This window comes from Microtus oregoni, unplaced genomic scaffold (genome assembly GCF_018167655.1).
Source record: "Microtus oregoni isolate MIOR12 unplaced genomic scaffold, Mior012 000070F_ref0000104, whole genome shotgun sequence".
In the NCBI taxonomy this organism is placed as follows: Eukaryota; Metazoa; Chordata; class Mammalia; order Rodentia; family Cricetidae; genus Microtus; species Microtus oregoni.
In genome coordinates this window covers 5,362,457-5,384,716 of record NW_024543977.1, presented here as the reverse complement: position 1 = coordinate 5,384,716, position 22,260 = coordinate 5,362,457, and the positions used below count along the sequence as shown (strand labels likewise).

General features: G+C 40.3%; 1 protein-coding gene across 1 annotated transcript; it reads left to right on the top strand.

Moving 5' to 3' along the window:
- Positions 1–8,064: 8,064 nt before the first annotated feature.
- Positions 8,065–19,577, top strand: LOC121440710 (ankyrin repeat domain-containing protein 7-like). Its single transcript, XM_041641508.1, has 6 exons — positions 8,065–8,318; positions 11,381–11,498; positions 12,216–12,389; positions 13,741–13,847; positions 17,561–17,622; positions 19,507–19,577. Exons 1-6 carry the CDS (start codon positions 8,065–8,067, stop codon positions 19,575–19,577), a joined length of 786 nt encoding a protein of 261 aa, XP_041497442.1.
- The last annotated feature ends 2,683 nt before the right edge of the window (positions 19,578–22,260 follow it).

Genomic DNA, 22,260 nt, shown 5'->3' with positions numbered 1-22,260 from the left:
AGGACATCACAGACAATAGGGCAGGCTTGGGGGAGGCAGGTTCATGTGGACAAAGAAGCCCCTGCAGCAGGAGTTGGAGGGCCCCTGTGCTCCTTTCCTGGAATGCCCTCCCAACCCTGCAATGGCTCCCAGTCACCTGTCTGGATTGTTCTCAACATAAGGACAGGGAATCCCAAACTTGACTATTATAGAGGATTATCTATTAACCTAAATTTCTTTTTTCTCTCAAGCCTACATACATTTATCCCACACTGTGACCCATTTTTAGGTCTTTTATGTCTGAATATGTCCTTACTGCGTTGTCTGTAATTTTTTACTGTCTAGAAGAACTTTTAAAATGCTAAGCAGCTTGGTAGCTTGGTTTCAGCTGCTCTGGATGTTGGCTCTGCCTTTCTCCAATTTTAAAAAGGTGGAAGCACCACTACTGTTAGCTCTGATGCTGTCAGGCAGGAGTCATGCTCAGCAGTCCAACCCTGAGAATGAGTGTGTAGGACATTAACCCTTTTTTTTCTGAGTTACAACCAAATCTGCCATGCAGAGCACTGCACAACCTGGAAGCATCTCTCTGTATGGCAATAGGAATTGGCCATGCTCTTCTGCCTGCCCAAGCCTAGTAGACCTAATCCCACTGCCTGCTCAGGCAGGAAGAACCAAGCCATGGGCATGGTCTCAGCTACTTTCCTCCTGACCCTGAGTTGGCACACAAATACCTGAGCTCACAAATGCCCCATAGCCAGAGTTTGTATCAGCAGCAGCGCCCAGGAAGATTTGTTTTAAAATGGTGTGGCTGAGTCAGGAAAATCTCTCTGTGGCACTCCACCAGCAAACAGCAAAAGCTGTGCTAAACTGTGTTGTAGTTTTTTGTCTAGAAGGAATTACTTTTTAAGCCCTCTTGGGTTTTACGTGGAATTAGTTGATCACGTTGGAGCGCCAAGTGTTGTAGGGGATGAGGGAGAGTCTGCTTTTCGTCCTGGCCATTCAGCTAGCTTACACACAAAATAACCACACAGAAACTTCAGTCTGGTGCTCCAATGTGGGTCTCGGTCTCTATCTCCATCCATCCATCCATCACCAGATGAAGTTTCTATCTTGATATGCAAGATAGTCATCAGTATGGCTATAGGATAGGGCCATTTCAGGTGCCCTCTCCTAAGCTGCACAAGGACTAAACTTTGGGGATTTATGTGTATCTAGAGTTCCTTTTCAAGCTTAATTAGGTTTTACATGGATATAGTCAACCACATTGGAGCACCAATTTGTTGTAAGGAATCTGCTTTTTTTGTTTCTGGCTGCTCAGATCTGAAATAATCACATAAAACTGTATTAATTAAATCACTTCTTGGCCCATTAGCTCTAACTTCTTATTGGGTAACTTTTACATCTTAATTTAACCCATTTCTAGTAATCTGTGTATTGCCACGTGGCTGTGTCTTACTGGGTCAAGTTATGTCTGGCTCCGCCTCCTTTCTCCCAGCATTCAGTTTAATTTTCCTCACCGTGCTCATTTCTACTCTGTCACAGTCTCAAGACAGTTTCTTTAATAGCACATTAAATATTCACAGCATACAAAGGGGAATCCCACATCACTCATCCACTTCGTTTCTATACTATACTCCATCCTCTACCAGGCCCTATTCCACAGTACCCACTCTTGTTTTAAAGCCTTGAGCTGGGTTCCCATTCACAGAGAGACAACCTGATGAGGGAATTAATGTGAGAGTTCTAGAGTCAGTAGAGCAAACCTGGCTTTACTTTTGTCTTTGCATCCAATGATGAGTGTAAAACCTGAGCAGACAGCTCAGTTGACTGGCCTGTGCTTCTCCAGGCATTCCACACCCAGATGGTGCCAATTTGTGCAGGGGATAAAGGAAATGTATTTGAAGAGAGCTAAAGTAAAGAAGAGACTCTGCCCAGCAGTGAACTGCAGGCATCCAGGAAAAACTTTCCAGAGGCAGGGAACTGGGAGACTCAGTTTGCAAGCTGACTAAAAAGAATTATTCCATAGCTGATCACAAGGGTAGTGAGGGAAGAGCTGGACAAGTCCCTGCTCTGCACCTGGCCCTCAGAGCATCTCTGTCAGGCTAGGATGTACAGGATCATTGGGTTTACATTCAAACAGGCCTCATTCTTACAATTTGTTTGCCTTGTGGGAAATGGAATGAGGCTAGGTAAAGGGATGATTCTAAGTAGGAGGTGGCATAAACCTTGGGAAAAGCTGCTACTAGTGAGGATTGAGCATCTGATGGGTGGAAACAATCTCATGAGGTTCAGAGAAAAACCTGAAGGGTAGAAACTTTGGAGTCTGACAGTTCAAGTTCAAGTTGCTTTTATTTGTTTGTTCAGTTGTGTTTTTAATCAGGATTTCTCCATGTGTCCATGGCTGTCTTAGAACTTGCTCATAGATCAGGTTGGGATAAAACACAGAGCTCTGCCTGCCTCTGCCTGCCTAGTTCTGGGAGTAAGGTATGTACAATCACCACCCTGCCAAATTCAAGGACATGACTTGTGACAAGACGTTAACGTCTCTGAGACTGTTTCTTCATTGAAAAAACCCGAGAAACAAAGACAATCCAACTGTTGTGTTATTCACTCCTAAGTGGGCCTAGACTCAGTGGAGAATAAATTTTAAATAGTACACCTCCTCACTCTAATTAATTTAGCTATTATGGGGTGCCTGTAATGTTTGCATTTGGGAGATTAAGGCAAGAGAATCTCAAGTAGAAGTTTAGACCCAGCTTGATAGAGAGAATCTGTCTCAAAAACACACAAAAAAATACAAAGAATTACTAGTATTGAGGGGTAAGGTGGGAGTAGATTCCTTGTACTTTTTTGGAGGAAGATAACAAAACCCAGCTATAGCTCCTTACTCTAAAACTCTATTCACCATAAGAAACAGATGGTGTGGGATTCTGCTCTGTATGCTGTGAATATGTTTTATTGTCATTGATTAAAAAGGAAGCTGATTAACAACTTTACCTAAGAGAGTAATGCCAGGTGACAACTCCAAACTGAGATATAAAGAGAAAATAGGCAGAGTCAAGAAGAAGCCATGTAGCTACCAGAGGAGAAAATGCCCAGAACTTTACTGGTAAACCATGAGCCTCATGGTTAAATATCAAATAATAGAATTGGGTTAATTTAACATGTAAGTTAGAAATACACTTAAGCTATCGGCCAAACAGTATTGCAAATAATGCAGTTTCTGTGTGATTATTTTGGGTCTGGGTGGCAAGGAAATAAACAATCAGCCTCCACCAACAGGCAGATCTCCTTCCATCATCTCACCCCACTCACCCAGGGCATGAGGAAGGACAGGGCCAAGATATCTGTGGGTGCATGTGTATATGTGTTTATCAAACTATGTGTGCATGCACGTGTATGTACGTGTGTGTGTGTGTGTGTGAGAGAGAGAGAGAGAGAGAGAGAGAGAGGGACAGAGAGAGGAGAGAGAGAGAGAGAGAGAGAGAGAGAGAGAGAGAGAGAGAGAGAGAGAGAAACTTAGTTCTCCTACCATGGTCAGCATGTCTGGGGTTCTGTATTCAGTCCTAAATCAGACACTGTGGCCTATGAATAAAGTGACCCATCCTTATCAATTAAGTTGTTCAGTTATTCATCCTCACCTCTCACCAACTGCCCCATCCACTCCTTTCTCTGTAGCTTCCCACCAGATGTGTGCTTTCTCACCTCTGGCTGTTTGCAGGTACTGCCTGTCTTTCTGGCTTACTTTGTCTTCACTGTTCTCCACCTTAGAGCCTATAGTGCTGGCCCAAGTCTGACACATAAGCCTTCTGTGTGCTCCAGTAGTTACCTGTACTAAACATACATAGAATATGACCAGTGTGGACATGCTGACCATTTGATTTGGGAGGATTATATCGTATGGTTGCTGAATAGTGGATCTTGTCATGAGTCTACTGCTTGTCCTAGTACATGGTTGTTGACTAGATAACAAAGGAAATCTATCCAGCATTTAGCTAGATGATAACAAAGTCTGGGTGTAAACATAAGCATATTGCATTCTTCTCATTTTGTATTGTAGGGGTACTTACATAATTTTATTCTCAGCTATGAGTGGTTCTCTCAATCTGCCTTACTGGTTTATGCTAACCTATTTCTAAGCCTTTGAGATTGGGCATATTACTCTTGCTTTTCTGTCTAGGTTCTGCTTGAATACATCCTTGTTCCTTGTAAGCTCCTCCTTCAGGATCAGTATGCTGACATTCACAATCTATGTCAGGAAGAATTAAAAACATATGGAAATTTTTAAAGAAAATCATTTTCTGAATGATGACAAAAGTTTACTGATGTTTGCATATTTAAGAGTTTTCTATTAAAATGCACTAATTAGAAATCATTCATTTAAAACTCTTTATGGCATCAGTAGCTTTTTGGTGGGTTTTTAAGGTGGCAACCAGTCCTTCTGTCCAAGTGCTACCCCGTTAAATATTATTCATATCACTAAATATTTTGGTAGAGAGAAAAAGCAGTATATTAATGGTTTACATACATTTTTCTACTCTGTAAAAATTTTATGCTGATCTCTCACCTACCCTCCATTAACTTCTCATAGTTCCTCATAGAGGGATGGGACCTTATGAGCCTTTCTCAATGAATGATGGAGTGGTGAAGCCCCAGTATTATATAGCTCTGCTTCAGGAAAACATGGCTGCATGGAATTCCTGAGTGCAGTCATTGTGTCCTCTCCTGAAGACCCAGTTTCCAGCAATTCTCCCCCAACTCTGACTTTTATACCCTTTCTTGTTCCCCCTTCTACAGTAACACCAGAGCCTTGGGTGCTGTTGTGGTGGTTAATTTTTGCCAGTTTGACAGAAACCTATACATAATGTGGGATGAGGGAGGGAAATTCTCCATCACATTTTCCTGTAGGCAAGTCATTGGAGTCATTTTCATAATTAATGATTGATGTAGGAAGGTCCAGCTTACTGTGGGTAGCAGCAATCTGTACAGATGGTCCTCATTCCCATAAGAAAACAGGCTGAGAAAGCCATAGGGAACAGGCCAATAAGAAGTGATGCTCCTTGGCCTGCCTCTCTCTCTCTCTCTCTCTCTCTCTCTCTCTCTCTCTCTCTCTCTGTATTTGTGTTTGTGAAAGACAAGAAAGATATGTAGAGGTCAGAGACACCATCTGGGAGTTGGTTTAAATCTCCTATCATGGATTGCAGAAATGGAATTTAGGTTATCAGACTTGTATGGAATATGGTCTTAGGTGCAGAGCCATTTCAATGGCCCTTTTCCCATGTTTTCTTTCCATTAAAAAATAAAAACAGAAGTGTTTTTTATATTTCTCTCCCTCCCTAAATAAGCAAATGCTTGTAAAATGCTAGCTAGTAAGGAAAACATAGGGCTGTGCATGAGCTTGGGGGTAGTGTGAGCTTGCCTCATATATGGGTCCAGAAGAAATCATTATATATCCCCTGCTCTTTGATTTATTCTCATGTGTTGTATATAACCATATATAGGCCTATAGGGAATTTTCTTCAGAATTTAAGATTTCTTATAACTCAACACTAGAACGACAGCCCAGTGACACAGAGGGAAATTTCTGAAGAGAAATTTTGTTAGTATTCAGGCACACCCTCACACAGCACCTCACACCATCTGCCTGGCTATATAGCAAATGGTATCCTGTCCCTTTAAGAGACCCTCCGTTCACTCTCAGTCTCTCTAGTTCTCTCCCTCTCTTCCTCCCTCCCTCCCTTCCCTCTCTCTCTCCTTCTCTCTTTCCGCCACTGAGGAAAGCAGGTCTCAGCCTCTTTTCCTTCTCCATCCTCCCTTTCTCTCTTTCTCTTTCTCTCTGTCCCTTCCTCCCATCCCTTCCTCCCCACTACACCTCCCCTTTTAATAAAACTTCGCACTCAATCTTCATCTACATGGCATATTTGTCTGTCCCTTACCAGCCGCGGGTTGAACCTCACCCACATGCCATGGGACCTGGAAAGATTTCCAAATGTCCCACTGGCACACTGGAAGATGTTCAGCACCATCAGCCATCAAGTGTTGCAAATCAAATTTCAATGAGATGATACTTGATATCATTAAGATAGTGAAAATACAAAAGATAAGTCAATCCTGATGGCATAGCTCTACAATTCCAGCACTTGGTAGAGGAGTGTGTGTGTGTGTGTGTGTGTGTGTGTGTGTGTGTGTGCATCACATATGAGTTTGAAGCTGGACAGCAAAATATGGTCTAAAAATTGAAAAGTACATGTTGCATGCTGAGGATATAAGTCACAGGGAAAGCACTTGTCTAGCATGCACAGGTGCTGGGACACATGTGAGAGTGTAAACATACCAGAGAACAGGAACCTGCTACATTACTGCTGGAATGTAGATTAAAATGGTGCAGCCACCAGCACCTGAGCATTTATATAAGAAAAAAGGGAGATATCCCAATTACCTACTGCTTGATGAGTAGGAAAACAAAGGGTGGTATGTTAATACAGTGGTCTAGTTTATAGTCATGGAAAGGGGTAGAGAAAAGATACATCCTATAACATGAATAAATATCACAAACATTAAGTTCAGCTGAATGTAGCCAAAGGACTGAAGAGTGGGACACTTCTTTATTAGATGATTTGATTTCTCTTTAATACCCAGAATGAGACACTTGAAACAGAAAGTTGGAGTGGTAACTAATAGGTGATGGGGGTCTGGAGAAATGAAGAGTAACTACTAATGAATAAAGTGGTTTTTCTCAAATGACAAGATTATTTTAAAAGTAAAAAAATGATGGTTGCATAATTTTAAGAACATAGTAAAAAATACCTACTGGCTTATATACTTTAAAAGAGTGAACTTATTACATAAATGTATTACTTCTCAATATCTACAGATCACATTTATTTCATGTCCATGTATGTTTTGTCTGCATCTATGTATGTTCACTGTGTGTATGTCTAGTGCCTGCAAAGAGACAAGAGGGTGTTGGATCCCCTAGATATAAATATCTGTGAACTTCCATCCATTTGGGTGTGGTTGTAGGTTGAAGGGTTTGTGCTGAGAGGTATTGAGGACTACTTTTCTCCTCCAGGGGCATGTAGAGTACCTTCCAGTACAGTGAACTGTGGTTAGTAGGTGAATAATGTAGTTAGACACCAGCTCAACATCTCCATATTTAATGACAGAAGTGTTCCCTCCAGAAACAAGACCTTAACATCAGTTTGTGTGAGCAACCAAGAGCCATGGCAATAGCCTGTGCTATTTGGTGGTTTCCATGGGTCCCTTTGGTGAATGACTCAACAGGCTGTAACCTGTTCCTGGCACCGGAGGTTTCATTTGGTGGCACTAGATATCTAGTTGAAGTCTTCTTTCCCCTGTTTTTTTTTTTCTCCCTGTGATTCCTTTCACATATGTATAGGAAGATTCTGGGATAGTCAGTGTTCATATAGTTTTTCAAAGGGCCTTTAGTATTGGTTGTCTCTCTCCATTTTCCTTCTTTTACCTTTCTGTCCCATCCCCCTTTCATTAAACCATCCAATTCTAGTTTTCCTTAATAGCTACATAACACTATAGACTTTTTCCTTTCCTTGAGAGATACTCTCCTTTCTCCTGGTCCCTTACTAGGTTCCATACCTCTGTGGATATTCAGATTGAAGTTCCCATATCATCAGAACCTTAACACCCTTAAAAGAAAAAACATACAATATTTGTCTACATGTACTGAGCACTGTATGCTTTTGTCGCTGGAGTCTGACATGGGCATGCACAGAACACACACATGGTGCACAGCTGCTGAATACCATTGTGAGCTCATAGCGCATCACAATGCCCCTGTAACTGTGTTGCTAAGGAGGAAGCAGAATTCAGCTCACACTGAACCAAGGATCTGCCCAAGCAGGACGCTTATTTGGTTCAGTGGGGAGTCTTAACTAGATTTTGAACGTTTACTTGTTGGATTTGGGAGGGTGCTGGTGGCTAAAGGGGAAGGCAGGGAGGGACAGTAGGGCCGGGAGGGCCGGGAGGGCCGGAGGAGGGTACGGGGTTGTCAGGAAGGCCAGGAGGGCCAGGAGGGCTGGGACGGCCTGTGGAGCCTTGAGCCTCAACATGCAGGAGGACTTCAATTATGATGCCTTTACCATTCCGTCCCCTCAGCGGACTCGCTGGTATACCCGCCTGTGGTCTGCATGCCGGGGTTGTGGGTGCTTGTGTCGAAAAAAGCAGCGATTTCCCTTGTACCTTATTGGGTATGATCCCGTGGGACGGTTCCAAAGGGCGGCCAGTGTGGGTGATGTCGCTTTAGTGGAGAGATTAATCAATGCCAGTGAACACCATGTTAACGAATGCGACAGGAGGGGCAGGTAATGGGGCCTGAGGAGGGGCGAGGGGCAGGAGGGGCAGAAAATGTTGGGGACAGTCAGGGTCTACCAGGGAGAAACATACCTTCCATATCTGCAGCCTGTGGGAGAGCAGATGTCATGCTTAAGACTCTTCTTTCATGGAGACCTCCGGGTTTGTACCTGCTTTAGGCTCCTAGGCATCTGAAACCTGTACACCTTGGAAGGGCATCTCTGAGACTTTCTTTTTTTTTTCACATTTTTCTTTTTATTTATTCTCTTTTTTTAAATTTATTTATTTATTAAAGATTTCTGTCTCTTCTCCGCCACCGCCTCCCATTTCCCTCTCCCTCCCCCAATTAAGTCCCCCCCCCAGCCCGAAAAGCAGTCAGGGTTCCCTGTCCTGTGGGAAGTCCAAGGAACCCCCACCTCCATCCAGGTCTTTCTTTAAGAGAAGCAAAACAAAGAACTTCAGTTAGTTTACAAATCCCTTTATATTGTCTCTTTTAGAGCACTTTATTGAGGGCTTTACAGGAATTTAGCTAAGAAAACTACATACATCTTTTTATGTGTACACTTAAAATTTTTTAGGTTTGAGTGTTTTGGCTGCAGGTATTTTCGGTGTACCACACAAGCATAGGAAGAGGGTGTTGGATCTCCTGGAACTGGAGTCATGGACAGTTGTGATCTGCTGTGTGGGTGCTAGGAATCAAACCCAGGCCCTCTGCAGGAAAAACTAGAGCTTGTAAATGCCAAGCCATCTCTCCAGCCCTTTAATGTATATGTTCTTAATGCAATGTTATATGCAACACAGAAACTTGTATCATAAGATAAATTTTCACATAAAAAGCCAACTCAAAGCCAAAAAAAAAAAAAAGAATTACCAAGAAATCTTATGTCTGTTTCATGCTTGCTGAGGGATTTCATAAGGAAATTTTCAACTTGAACTATAACTCTGTCCCCTAGCCCCTTATATACATGTGTGTGTTTTGGTACATACATGAAGGCTAACGGTTGACATTCTCTTTGAAAATTTCTTTTCATCTCATTAAAAAATCATATGTGTGTTTGCACCTGTGCCTCACACATGCCAAATAAGTGTGTGAAGGTCAGAAGAGAACTATCGACAGCTGTGTTCTGCCACATTGTGGATTCTGGGGATTGAACATAGGCCATTGGCTCTGCCAGTAGGTGCCCTACCTCATGAACCACCCTGTGGTTCCTCCACCTCAGCTTTTTAGACAGATTCTCTCACCCAAATCCCTGCTGTGTTTGACTGATCGTCTTGGAGTATACTGATTGATCTAGACTTGCTGGCAAGCAAGATTTGGGGATCCTCTTGTATCCACATCTCCAGCACCAGATTCTCAAGGTGCTGGGGGTTCTGAAGTTGGGGTCAGGCTTGCAGGTTGAGTGATTTCCCAACTGAGTTGTAACAATCACTGCGGTCCTCTTTTTTAGTCCTTGTTTCCTGTTTCTCACTAGATTATAGGCAGGAAACAATGACCCTCAACAGTAGATTCTCCATAGCTCACATGCTTCTTGATCATGTCTGTAGTTCTGAGGTTATTTAGTCTATAGTTATTCAGTCTTCCAAATTAGAGCTTCATACAAATAATAGAACAGTAAATTATTGTTTCAAAGTATTTTTGCTTAATAAGTGTATCCTTTAAAAACACTGAATTTTCCAGCTGTATTTATCCGTTATGCCAATCCACTTATTCCCTGCACGTAACTTAGATATCTACTGTACAGCATACAAATCTACTAGCTTTCAAGACTTTCTCATTCTTAAAATATTACATGTCTCTGTCCCGTCAGTTTTCCTGATGTTCTATAAATTTAAATATTGAAAACAAGGAATGATGCTCAACTGAATCACTAGTATTTTTTTGTCTTTAAGCTTTTTGAAAATCAAAGCAAGGGAGCTATAATACCAAGGGTTATCTCCTTCTGGATATATTTGCTCAGTTTTGGTGCTAATTCATGGAGGTATAAGGCAAAGCCATTTGCTACCACCTGGTGTCTATATTAACATGGACATTCTGTCTATTGACTGAGGACTATGCTGTGTCCCTATAGGAAGCAAATATAGAAACATTAATTCTGGGCATTGAGAAATGAAAAAAATTAAAGTATTGATGAATGAAAATTTAGATTTTTGTTTGTTATTGCTATTCTAAATATGTTTACATTTCATAGTCTTAAGAGCTGAAATTTACATAGATACATGTGACCTTTAGAAGTGTCATGGGTCTGTGGATTGTGTCATATTTCATTGGATGTAAGGCACAATGGACTGCATGGTGACCTTTTATTTTGTATGGTAGCAAAGTAAAAAACATTGCCAATTATATTCATAAAATATGAATTATAAGTGGCAGACATCAACGATGCTAAAGTGTGAAATAAAAAGTAAGGTAGGTACAGTGCAACTGCCTGAATTCCTACCTACTGTGAGGATTACCAAGTTCAAGGCCAGCTTAGGGAATATAGTTTTAAAATATTGTAAAGATACTTGAGTAAAAACTTTCACATCTGCAGTAGGTAAAATTCTGCTATTTCTCTTCATTGAAATATTGTGTTTGTTACCATTAGGAACAAATTGTAATTGTATCCAGCAACACTGAGCTGTCAGGTGCTGGAAGCATTTGTACGTGCTCTTGAAGATGTGAGTTGAAGCGTCACAGCAGCACTGTGTAAGAGAGCTGTAGTATTGAATCCCCATTCTACAGATGGAGAGATTGATTTGTGGAGCTCATAGGAAGTCTGTGTTGTAACTAGTAACAATCCGTGATTAGAGTAGGATTCAAATCCAATCTGAGTTCAATCTACTGGGCATTCTCCTGTTATCCAGAGAGGCTGCTCTGAGGAAGGATGAAGCTTGTGATAGAGCACTCGCCTTGAATGGGACAGCCATGCGCTATATAGCTAGCACAGAAAATGAACACCTGAGTAGAGAAATAAGTAAATAAGAAAATTTTAGTTTCTTCTCTTACATCAGAAGGAAATGCACATTGGTGTCTACTTGAGTGTGCCTTTACATAATAATCTGTAATTTCCTAAAATGTCCTCTCAATTTGTAGGAGTCCACTTCACTACGCTTCTGCCCATAATCATCCAAATGTAGTAAGATTGCTATCATCCAACGACTGTACCGATATTAATATGAAGAATGATGAAGGCTGCACACCCTTAATTAAGGTAGCTATCGGGAAACACTTTTGGTATAAAATGGATTAGAAATTATCCTTGTTTGGTTTTTGTTGCTGTGATGAAACACTAGCCAAAACCATCCCAGGAAAGGAAAGGTTTATTTGGCTTACAATTCCACATCACAGTCAGTCATGAAGGGAAACCAGGTCAGGAATTCAATCAGGACCTGAGGCAGGAAATTAAGCAGAGGTCATGAGGGAACGATGCTTTTCCATGGCTTTTTCCAAGGCTTGCTCAGATTTCCTATACTACTCAGGACAACCTTCCCAGTCATGCCATCACCCCTAGGAAGCTGTGCCCTCCCATATCAACCTCAATCAAGAAAATACTATATACAGGCTTCCCAGAGTCCAGTCTGGTGGAGGCAATTCTTCAAGTGAGGTTCCTTCTTTCCAGGTGTCTTCAACCTGTGTCAAGTTATCAAAACAAGCAAATGAACAAGCAGCCTCCCCCATTACAACAATGGCCAAACAGTGCTAGTGAAATCCTTTAATATCTAGGTGTGGTGGCACACCTCTGAAACTCTACCACTTGGAAAACTTTGGTGGAGAGTTTATGAATTTAGGAAAGTCTGGGTACTTGAGAGGGATAATATGCATGACCTAAACAATTGGTCTGATCCAAGGGTAACTAGTCAATGGAATTTTTGGCATGCTTATTAAAGTTCTTGATTTCAGTGTCTCTTTCTTTATCCAATACCCACAGGCCGCCCAGCGGGACAGTATAGAATGCATCTCTATTCTACTCATACACGGTGCTGATCCCAACATTGTAGATGACAGTGGCGATGCTGCCCTCCACCACGCCATTTGCAGAGGGAACATACCAGTTGTCAGCAAACTGCTGGAGTATAATGTAGATATTAAAGCCAAAACAGAGGTAAGAATCATTCAACTTCATTCACAATGTACTTCTAGCAATGACACTCAGATCACTTTCCACATTCTGAAGCTCAAGCAGTCTCACTGAATCTGTTCAGAGTAAAGCATTTTTTCCAAATCTGTTTTTCATAATTTTGTAGGTAACTTAAAGGAACTCAGCACAGCACATTTTGTTTCAGACTTGGGCTTTTCTTTAAAATTCAAGAAGTAAAGGACTTGGGCCCACACATACTTCATATACACACAAACAATGAAAAAAAATAATTTTAAGCTAAATGTCTGTAGAAAAAACAGAAATCTGTTGCAATTAAGAAGTTACTGATGTGACTTGTCCCTCAGAGATGAGACTAGAGTGGGAAGTTCACAGGCACACAGGTATATGTGGAAATTTGATCATTGAAGAAAACATGCTGAGAAGATATTTTCACTTAACTTTTTCAGATTTTATATGTACATAACAAAGGGGCCAAAATGGGACTCTGTCTTAGACAAGGAGCAACTCCATTGTAATTAATGACCTAAGACTGAATCCAGGACGCTCCCCAGTCAAGTTTAGCCAATTGGGTAAACAGTTCCAAACCTGGCCATATAGGTCCGGGAGACCAGAGTTGCAGGATCTGACTGCTACTGACTATATGTGACAGAAAAATCCCACAACGGATGAAACTGTTACTAATTCTGTCCAATCAACATGCCCCCCATGTAACTGCTCCCTGACTGCCCAATTATTGAAAAGATGTTTAAAAGATTAAAAAGATAGAATTCCCCACATCCACTTTAAAAGGGCCTGTATGTCTTTGTCCGTGGTCCTCATTATCACTTTATATGGGTGATGGACTGCTTGCTGCATGCTGGCTATTTCTGAAGAATAAGCACTCTTTGTGTTTACATACCATTTGAGTCTGAGGTCTTCCTCCAGCATCTTTTGGACCACTGCAACAGGAAACTATGTTTGGTTTGGGAGAAAATTTTTAGGTTAGGGAAAATAGTTTTGAAAAACAGGTTGAGAAACTGCTCCAGAGATGCCACTTGAGTTCATTCATTCAAGAGAGGCATACCAAATCTATCTCCACGTTTTAGGATTGGGGCAATGGAGGCACATCTCCATGGAGCTAAGAAACTTGGAACCAGCAAGCGTTTGTGGGAAGTTCTGGAAATAGTGGTGTTCACGAGCATTGTTGGACAGGGGAAGATGTTTCAAAGAAAAGGGAAGCCCTGTGTGTGTGAATCTGCAGCAAGGGCTGAAGGAAAATCTATCCCTTTGTGACTCATTTTGTTTACAAAAATATGTGATACATTTTTCATTTGAGAAGCATGTCAATTTATAAAGTGAAATTTTTCCTTTACAGCATGGGTTGACACCCTATAAACTCGCTTTGTTTCAAAATCAACTTGAAATGGTGCAGTTTTTAATTGAGAACGGTGCAGATGCACATTCTGAGCTTACACCATATAGGTACTGTTTCTTTTTTACAATCTTAGTGCTGTTCTTGAGGGTGTCATTGCTTAAGTAATGAACACTAAAATGCTAGAGGGAATATGGCTTCAACTCATAAGCACATATTGAGAAAGACTATCAAACAGGGCATGTGAGCTGGAAAAGAGACTGTTCCAACATAAAAAAAGGAACAGTGTGTACCAGGACTCAGCTTCCCATTTAAAAACAAGTTGTCATTTCTAATCTGATTTGATTGGCAATTTTCTACTTGTTAAGGCAACTTCACATTAATGTTGCTTACTTTGAAAAGTTTCAACTTTATTTTCAACACTGAAATGTATAGTTTTATTATTTTTAGCCTGTTCTTTATATATTTTCTTCTTATATATGTTCAACTTAAATTTTTTTTTCAAATCATGTTGTCTCTTTGATCACTCACTCTACTTTAAGTGAATTTTGAATAAGCAAATAGATTAGGGTATCCATCAATTAGATGATATTACCAGATGCTATTATTTTTTCCCCTCTACTGTCTGAAATATCTTGACACTGTGTTAGTCAGATGTGAATCTGTACACCCAAACTTCTGAAACAGCTAATCTGGATAAGGACACTTGTCCAAAATGAGTACAAAGAACTAAGACTCCATTGAGAAAATGCCTCCATAAGATCTGGTTGTAAGGCATTTTCTTAATTAGTGATTGATGGATAAGGGCCCAACACATCATGGGAGGTGCTGTTCCAGGGCTCATGGCCCTGAGTTCTATAAGAAAGCAGAATGAGCAAGCCAGTAAGCAACTCCCTTCCATGGCCTCTGTAAGCTCCTGCCTCCAGCTTCCTTGCCCATTTGAGTTCCTGCCCTGTCTTTCTTTAATAATGGACTATGGTGCAGACATATAAGTCAAATGAATCCTTTGGTCCCCAAGTTCACTTTGGTCATGGTGTTTTATTACAGAAATAGCAGCTCTAAATACTTGGTATTTAAGATGAGTTCAGCATTAAAAATCAAATGATTACCTTTTTTGTTTATACATGCAAGTTTAAAGTCAGATGAATTAAAAAGTAAAGCCTGTGTTTTGTGTATTTTTTATTGAAAATACACTTTGTACATACCATATATTCTAAAAATGGTTTAGCATCCCTCATCTTCATGTACTTGTTTTTGTGTCAGAGGATATGCATACACTGATATTCCCATCAAGACACAGTACAACACTGTGTTATGGCTTTGTCTTCCATCTTATTTGAGGCATTTTTTTATTTTTATTTGGCAGTTGGCCACTTACTCCAGGTAACAGGCTGGGAAGCCTCTTTGGTATCTTACTACCTCCACTTCCTTTGTACTATAAAAGTGCTGGGATTATAGATACATTACACAGTGTCTGACTTTTTGTTGAATTCCAGGTATTCAAATTCTGGGCTAATGTGACAATTATGTATACCCACTGAGCCATCTATCTGGCTCTAAAACACTCAATTTTTATTTTTTTAATTAATTAATTTATTTATTAAGGATTTCTGCCTCCTTCCTGCCACCGTCTCCCATTTTCCTCCCCCTCCCCCAATCAAGTCCCCCTCCCTCGTCAGCCCGAAGAGCAATCAGGGTTCCCTGCCCTGTGGGACATCCAAGGACCACCCACCTCCATCCAGGTCTAGTAAAGTGAGCATCCAAACTGCCTAGGCTCCCCCAAAGCCAGTACGTGAACAGTCAATTTTCAAAAGAAGAGTATGAGCCTAAATTAAAGAGGTGGTTATAATTATGGAATTAAGGCTTCTGAGTGCAGAGCACTTTCAATTAAACCTCTAATCCAGTTAGAGCGCCTGTGTTTCCCTCTAAGAAGAACCATTTGAGGTCATTTTATTCTTCCTTTAATACACGATAGACAGAAATTTGTAAAGCTGGTACTTTTGATGAAAATAACATGGAATAGCACAGTTTTAGGAATTCATGACTAGGAATATGTCTCAGGAATAAAGTACTTATCATACAAACCCAAGATTTCAGAGTTCAACTCCTCAGAACTCAGAAAGGGCCTCATGTGCATGTGTGCATCTTAACCTCAGGGAACCTTGAGGGACATGGGAGATGGAGACAGGAGACTGTCTAGAAAGTTATACTTTACATAGTCTTGCTTTTTACAGCTCTTAACAAGAAACTCTGTCTCAAAACTAAGTTAGGAGGCAAGGACTGCCAGTCAAGGATGTCCTCTGACCTAAAAAACATGCACTAGGATCAACAGACACAAATGCATACACAGATGTGAACAGGAACGCATATCAAATTTAAAGATGAAAAAGAAATTTAGATTGTTGATCTAATAACACTGGGGATCATTATCTGCTAAAAAGACATTGGAAATAGTGGTCAAGGTTGAAGGTTTTCTTAGTTTTCTGGAGATCACTCCAGCAGCGGTGCTATTTTGGACAAGGTTCACACCGCAGGTGAAAAGTCCCCTGACGAACTCCAAGACCGTAATGACAGCCAAAGCAGAAACTAGGAAAATAAAGCTGCTGGTCCAGAGTATCCTGGCAATAGGCCCTGAAGTACAGCAGTCTTAGCTGTGGACCTGGAAAGAATATAGCTGACAAAAGAGTGTTGCTTTCCTTGAGTTTTGAAGCTGGTTGTGAGTTACAAAGACTCAGGATTACACAAAAAGGCTTATGAACAAAGAAACAGCCAGGCGGTGGTTTCAGCATTCACACATGGAAGAACTGTTAAAACAATTTGAAGGTACCACAACTGTCACAGCTTATGAGAATGCAGGCAGAAGGATGCTTAGAAGCAAAAAAAAAAAAATACTTTTTCATATACTGACCATTGAGAGCATAGTACTCAACAAAATACCTCCAAAGAGTTCTGACAGAGAGGACTGTGGGGCCATAGGGACAAGCAGGCAGATGAGTGGAACAGGAACACTGACTCCACAAGCATATAAATACAAGGTTACTGGAGCATTTAAAGCAAATCATATGGAAAAAGCACTACTATCATTAGTGTGTGTGTTTTAATCAAGAGCTAAATTTTCTCTGTTTCTTCTCTGTGAGGGAAGGTGGGAAGGACAGCAGTCATTAATCATCACCAACTGTTGAAGAATTAGTATAGAGTTCTTAGGCTGGGCCTTGTTGCCCATGCCTTTAATCCAGAAACTTGGAAAACAGGAGGCACAGAGATCTCTTTGATTTCAAGACCATCATGATGCATATAGTGGGATTAAAGTCAGCTGGACTGCATAATGAGATCCTGTTTCAAAAAATTATTTGTAAATATCTAATGTATAAGGAGCGGCGGGGCTGCTTCCCGCCACCCGGCTGGCTTTATACCCGAAATAATTACACGGAAACTGTATTCTTTTAAACACCGCTTGGCCCATTATATCTAGCCTTTTCTCGGCTAACTCTCGCACCTGGACTAGCCCATTTCTTATAACCTGTGTAGCCCATGAGCTGGCTTACCAGGAATGATCTTAACCTGCATCTGTCTGGAGTGGGAGAATCATGGCGACTCCTGACTCAGCTTCATTCTCCCAGCATTCTGTTCTGTTTACTCCTCCCACCTATGTTTTAACCTATGAGGACCAAGCAGTTTCTTTATTGCTTAACCAATGAAATCAACAGATTGATATATGACACTCCCGCATCATTAAGGACTCAAAAATAAAGAATTTAGAAAACATGCTAAGTGTTTTTATATGAATAGTTAAATGCTGATCACTTTTAAACATATGTCACAGTGGAGGAGCAGCTGCAGTAGAATCAGAACAATCAACAAAAAAGTGTGCCAACTTCCACAAAGGTAAGAATGACTCCAACTGCTCTTACCTTCCCTAAAGAAAATAAGAAAGAGTAAAGATTTTAGAACCCCAAAAAGGAGTTAAGGCAATCAAGGATAAATGCAGTTCTGTGGTTTTCAAATATTCGGAAAAGTCAGAATTAAGAAATTATTTCAAAGAACTTTCAACTGTGAAAATATATTGTCAAAACATTGCTTATTTTATATTAATGCTAATATCTGTACTGCCGTTGAATAAAGGAGAAATCAACTTTACGCACATGTGTCCTCCATAGTCACATTGTAACAAATAGGATTATTAGAAATACATATTCTCCTTGAGTTTTATGACAAACTTTGTATTTTGTACTGCATAACAGTACACAGGTAGGTGTCACTAGAATGTCATTATGTCACAAACCAACCTCAGTAATCAATAACTTTCATTAAATAATTTCCTACCTTATGATATAATTAAAATCTTCTGACTTCTTTAATGTCTGAGCAATTTCTCAATTTGGACAGTTTTGTCCTACTGTATAATTGTTTTCTTTAGAAATCTCCCATTTTAGGGTGAAAGCTTCGTTCTGTAATGAAGGTATTGAGTTTATGAAGACTTATCAATCCTGACATGTTTTCCTTTTCTTTTTCTTTCTTCCTTCCTTCCTTTCTTCTCTTCTTTCCTTCTTTTTTGTTTTGATTTGGTTTTCTAAAGTGCTAGACATTGAGCACAAGGCTTTGGGAGCATTCTAGGCAAGCACCCTACCCATTATCCCTGCCTTCAGTACTTTTCTCTTTAGTTTTTCTGAAATAGAACATGGTAAGGGTGAATATCATTTCCATGCTGCAAAGCATGATTCAAGAATAAAAACTGAAAGAAAAAGCAGAGTGTAGAAAATGACATCATTCTGTATTTCAAAGAATTGTCTGCTTCTCCATTGAGTCTGGAGAGACTTTGTGGCAGTGGCAGGAGCACCACGTAGTATTTGCTTTCAGTAACTGTCATCACAGTGTCTTTTATACCTAAGCTGCCAGTGGCAACTGCACTAGGTAGAGAATCCAAAACCCTTTCCCTCAAGAGGTAAGATGAAAAGAGTCAATATTATTGTAATGGAGACAGCTTTGTGTCACTTTATTATGAAGTTTTCTGTTCATGGCATCTGTGGTGGTGAGAACTGACTGAGGCCTCCTGCATAATAAGCATAGGCTTTCCTACTGAGTCGCAATCCCAGTCCACTAGTTGGTGGCTCAAGTTACCTTCCTGAGTCATGAGGAATGCTTAAAAGCACATTAAGTTTCTCTGACTTTAATCAAGACAAAAACAATGAATGAAGGTTTCATTTCATTTTTGTTTTCTTATGTTTATTTTGGTTTTGTGAGACAGGGTTTTCCTGTGTATTGACTTTGAGCCTAACCTGAAACTCATTCTGTAGACAAGGCTAGGCTTGAAATTACAGAGATCTGCATGTCTCTGTTACCAAGTGCTGGGATTAAAGGAGTGTACCATCACTGCCCAACTCAAATGTTTATTTCTAAAAGCAAGCTGCAAGTGTCTAGGGAAGGATTGAGTGAGTTTATTGTTTACATATGTAAACATGTACAATGATCCTATGTCAGAAGGAAGCCCATGGAATTTGCTGCTCCAGTCTCATAGCTGCTTCTCTGATGCTCTCTCACCTGAGGTAGAGCTCGGGGTTATTACTACCAAAGGAGAGATCTTTCCAGTAATTCATTTCAGGGGAGATGATGCCTGCTTTCTTGAGCATCCTTTAAGCTGCATATAAGGCTGGGAACACAGATGGAACTAAGGATATTCTTCCCACAATAGGGATGAGGCGAGGAAGCCTGTTGCACTCCCTTGAGCTGTTATGTAAAAGTCTTTGCCCCTTTTCTCTTTCTTTCTGTTAGGTTATACCCTGATACAAAAGACAGAAGCCATACATCTATTCCTAGTGGTAGCAATTTGCACCATAAAATGAACAATTTTAACTAAAAAGCTGAGCAAGATTCTTTGTTTCCCTGAAGAACAAGAATGTGTATAGGCTCATGGATTTTTTTTTCCATTTTGAATATGTTGTTTTGTTTGTGAGACACAGTCTCATTTTTACATAGTTCTGGCTGTCTTGGGAATCACAGGGATGGACCTGCCTTTGCCACCCATGTGCTGGGATTAAAGTTGTGTGCCAATATCTAGACTCTAGAATTTTCTCAAGTGTCTTTATCCCAAAGTCAAACAAGAACCACAGAAGCTATTTTGTGACACAGTCAATTGATGCTTATACTGGTAAGGATGCTGTTTTCCATCTGTCTGAGAGAGACCATTTAGGATCATCTCAATTGTTTATGGGTGGGTGTTTACCTTTAAGTATTATGCTTGTTAAATTTAAGTCTTCTTTGATTTGAAATATAAAGAAAATGAATGAATTCCACATGAAGACATTTCTTACAAAAAGTACTTATTCTAGGATAATCTAGATTTATCTAAAAATTATACTATGCGTCTAATAATTTTATATGTTATATTTCTCTAGCATTGTAATGAATTAATTTTGATTTTTTCAGAAGAAAATTTCAGCACTGACATAATGCCTTCTTGCAGGTAAGGTCTAATGATATATAAAGACTAAGGAAAGTCAAAGATAACAAGTTAATTATTGGTTGTATTCTCAGATAGATACCGATTTATACACTCAATTTTTGTGTTGTCTTACAATCCCCACAGTATTATCTGTATTTTTAGACTGAAAATTTATTGTTTTTAGATCATGGGCATGAGGTTTATACTCAACCATCATTTCCCCTGTACCAATTCTGTGTTTTGGAAAATGAGCTTCCTAATGTTTACCACACACACTATGTCCATCTGACACTCCTTGCCTTTTCAAAAATTGCTGAAATCAGCTAGTGAACTAGATCTTCATCGCATTTGTCTTTCTGATAGCTGACAGAATTTGGGATCATTCTGCATTATCAAAGAGTGTTACAAGAAATCAACATCCCCATTGTCTCAGTGTGTGGGTGCACCCCTTGCGGTCCTTAGTTCCTTGCTCGTGCTCTCTCTCCTTCTGCTCCTGATTTGGACCTTGAGATTTCTGTCCGGTGCTCCAGTGTGGGTCTCTGTCTCTGACTCCATTCATCACCTAATGAAGGTAAATATTCAGGAGGATGCCTATATGTTTTTCTTTGGGTTCACCTTCTTATTTAGCTTCTCTAGGATCACAAATTATAGGCTCAATGTCCTTTATTTACGGCTAGAATGTTCTATTGGGAACTCACCAAGGCCAGCTGGCCTGGGTCTGAAAAAGCATGGAATAAAACTGGACTCGCTGAATATAGCGGACAATGAGGACTACTGAGAACTCAAGAACAATGGCAATGGGTTTTTAATTTTACTGTGCATACTGGCTTTGTGGGAGCCTAGGCAGTTTGGATGCTTGCCTTACTAGACCTGGATGGAGATGGGTGGTCCTTGGACTTCCCACAGGGCAGGGAACCCTGATTGCTCTTCGAGCTGACAAGGGAGGGGGACTTGATTGAGGGAGGGGGAGGGAAATGGGAGGCGGTGGCAGGGAGGAGGCTGAAATCTTTAATAAATAAATAAATAAATAAATAAATAAATAAATAAAAGAAATCAACAAATTGTTTGCCTCCTTTGATACCATCTCCACATGCAGAGGTCCTTTTGTTCTGTGTAGGACCCTATTATAGATGGTGAAAGGTCCCATGCCTTCCTCCTACCACAGTGCTCCATCCATCACTTGTTCATTCATGTGAGCTGTTTTCTACAGTAATGAAGTCTCTGGATCTCAGTAGATTATCTGGATGTAGAGAGCCAAGCTGTGGCATGTTTACTCCTTATGTGTTTATAAAAGGGGCTTTGTCTTCCCCATCAGTAGGACATGAACATAGAGTAGAAGGCCCCTTCTGTCAGTGATCTGCTATCTCAGACACCGATTTGGCAGAAAATTAAAGGTGGTATGTTAAGCTAGTTCTGTGCTCATCTTAATAGATTACTTCCATAATAGAGGACAATTGTGTTATCATTTGTGGGAACATGTATCATAAAACATTTGATACACATTAGTAAATTGCTTATTACTAATGATTTATTAATAAATTACTTCAAGTTAAAAGGTCCAAAATGCATCACAGTTAATGTCCAAAGTGCAGATTCATAATTTACAGTAGCTACAACTATTCAAAGACACACCTTGTAAAAACCATGTTCCTTTCTACTAGGAATTCTAAACTATCTCAAGCTAATAACCTGAAATTATCCATTGAGTTTTATTGCTGTTTGTTCATATTTTTATCTCGTTAAGTTTATAGCAATGCTCATTTGGCATAGAGACAGGACGATTGTGGTTTCAAGATTCACTCATGAATGGACTTAAGAGACAGCTTGAGCATATCCTAGGCCATTGTATCTTGTCAGAGTGCTAGCAGAAGCAGGAATCTATTCTATGGTCCACAGACAAACCTTGTGAGAGATAGCATCACGTGCATTGAGAGCCCACAAAGTAACCTGAGAGAGAGGGGTTCTGTGATGCTCTAGGAGCAGATGATGACATGACAAGTGGAATCGGGGTACTAATTACATTGAGCACAAGAGTGACCATCAGTTACTACAGCATTAAAAAATGTGCTGGAGAGAAACTAGTG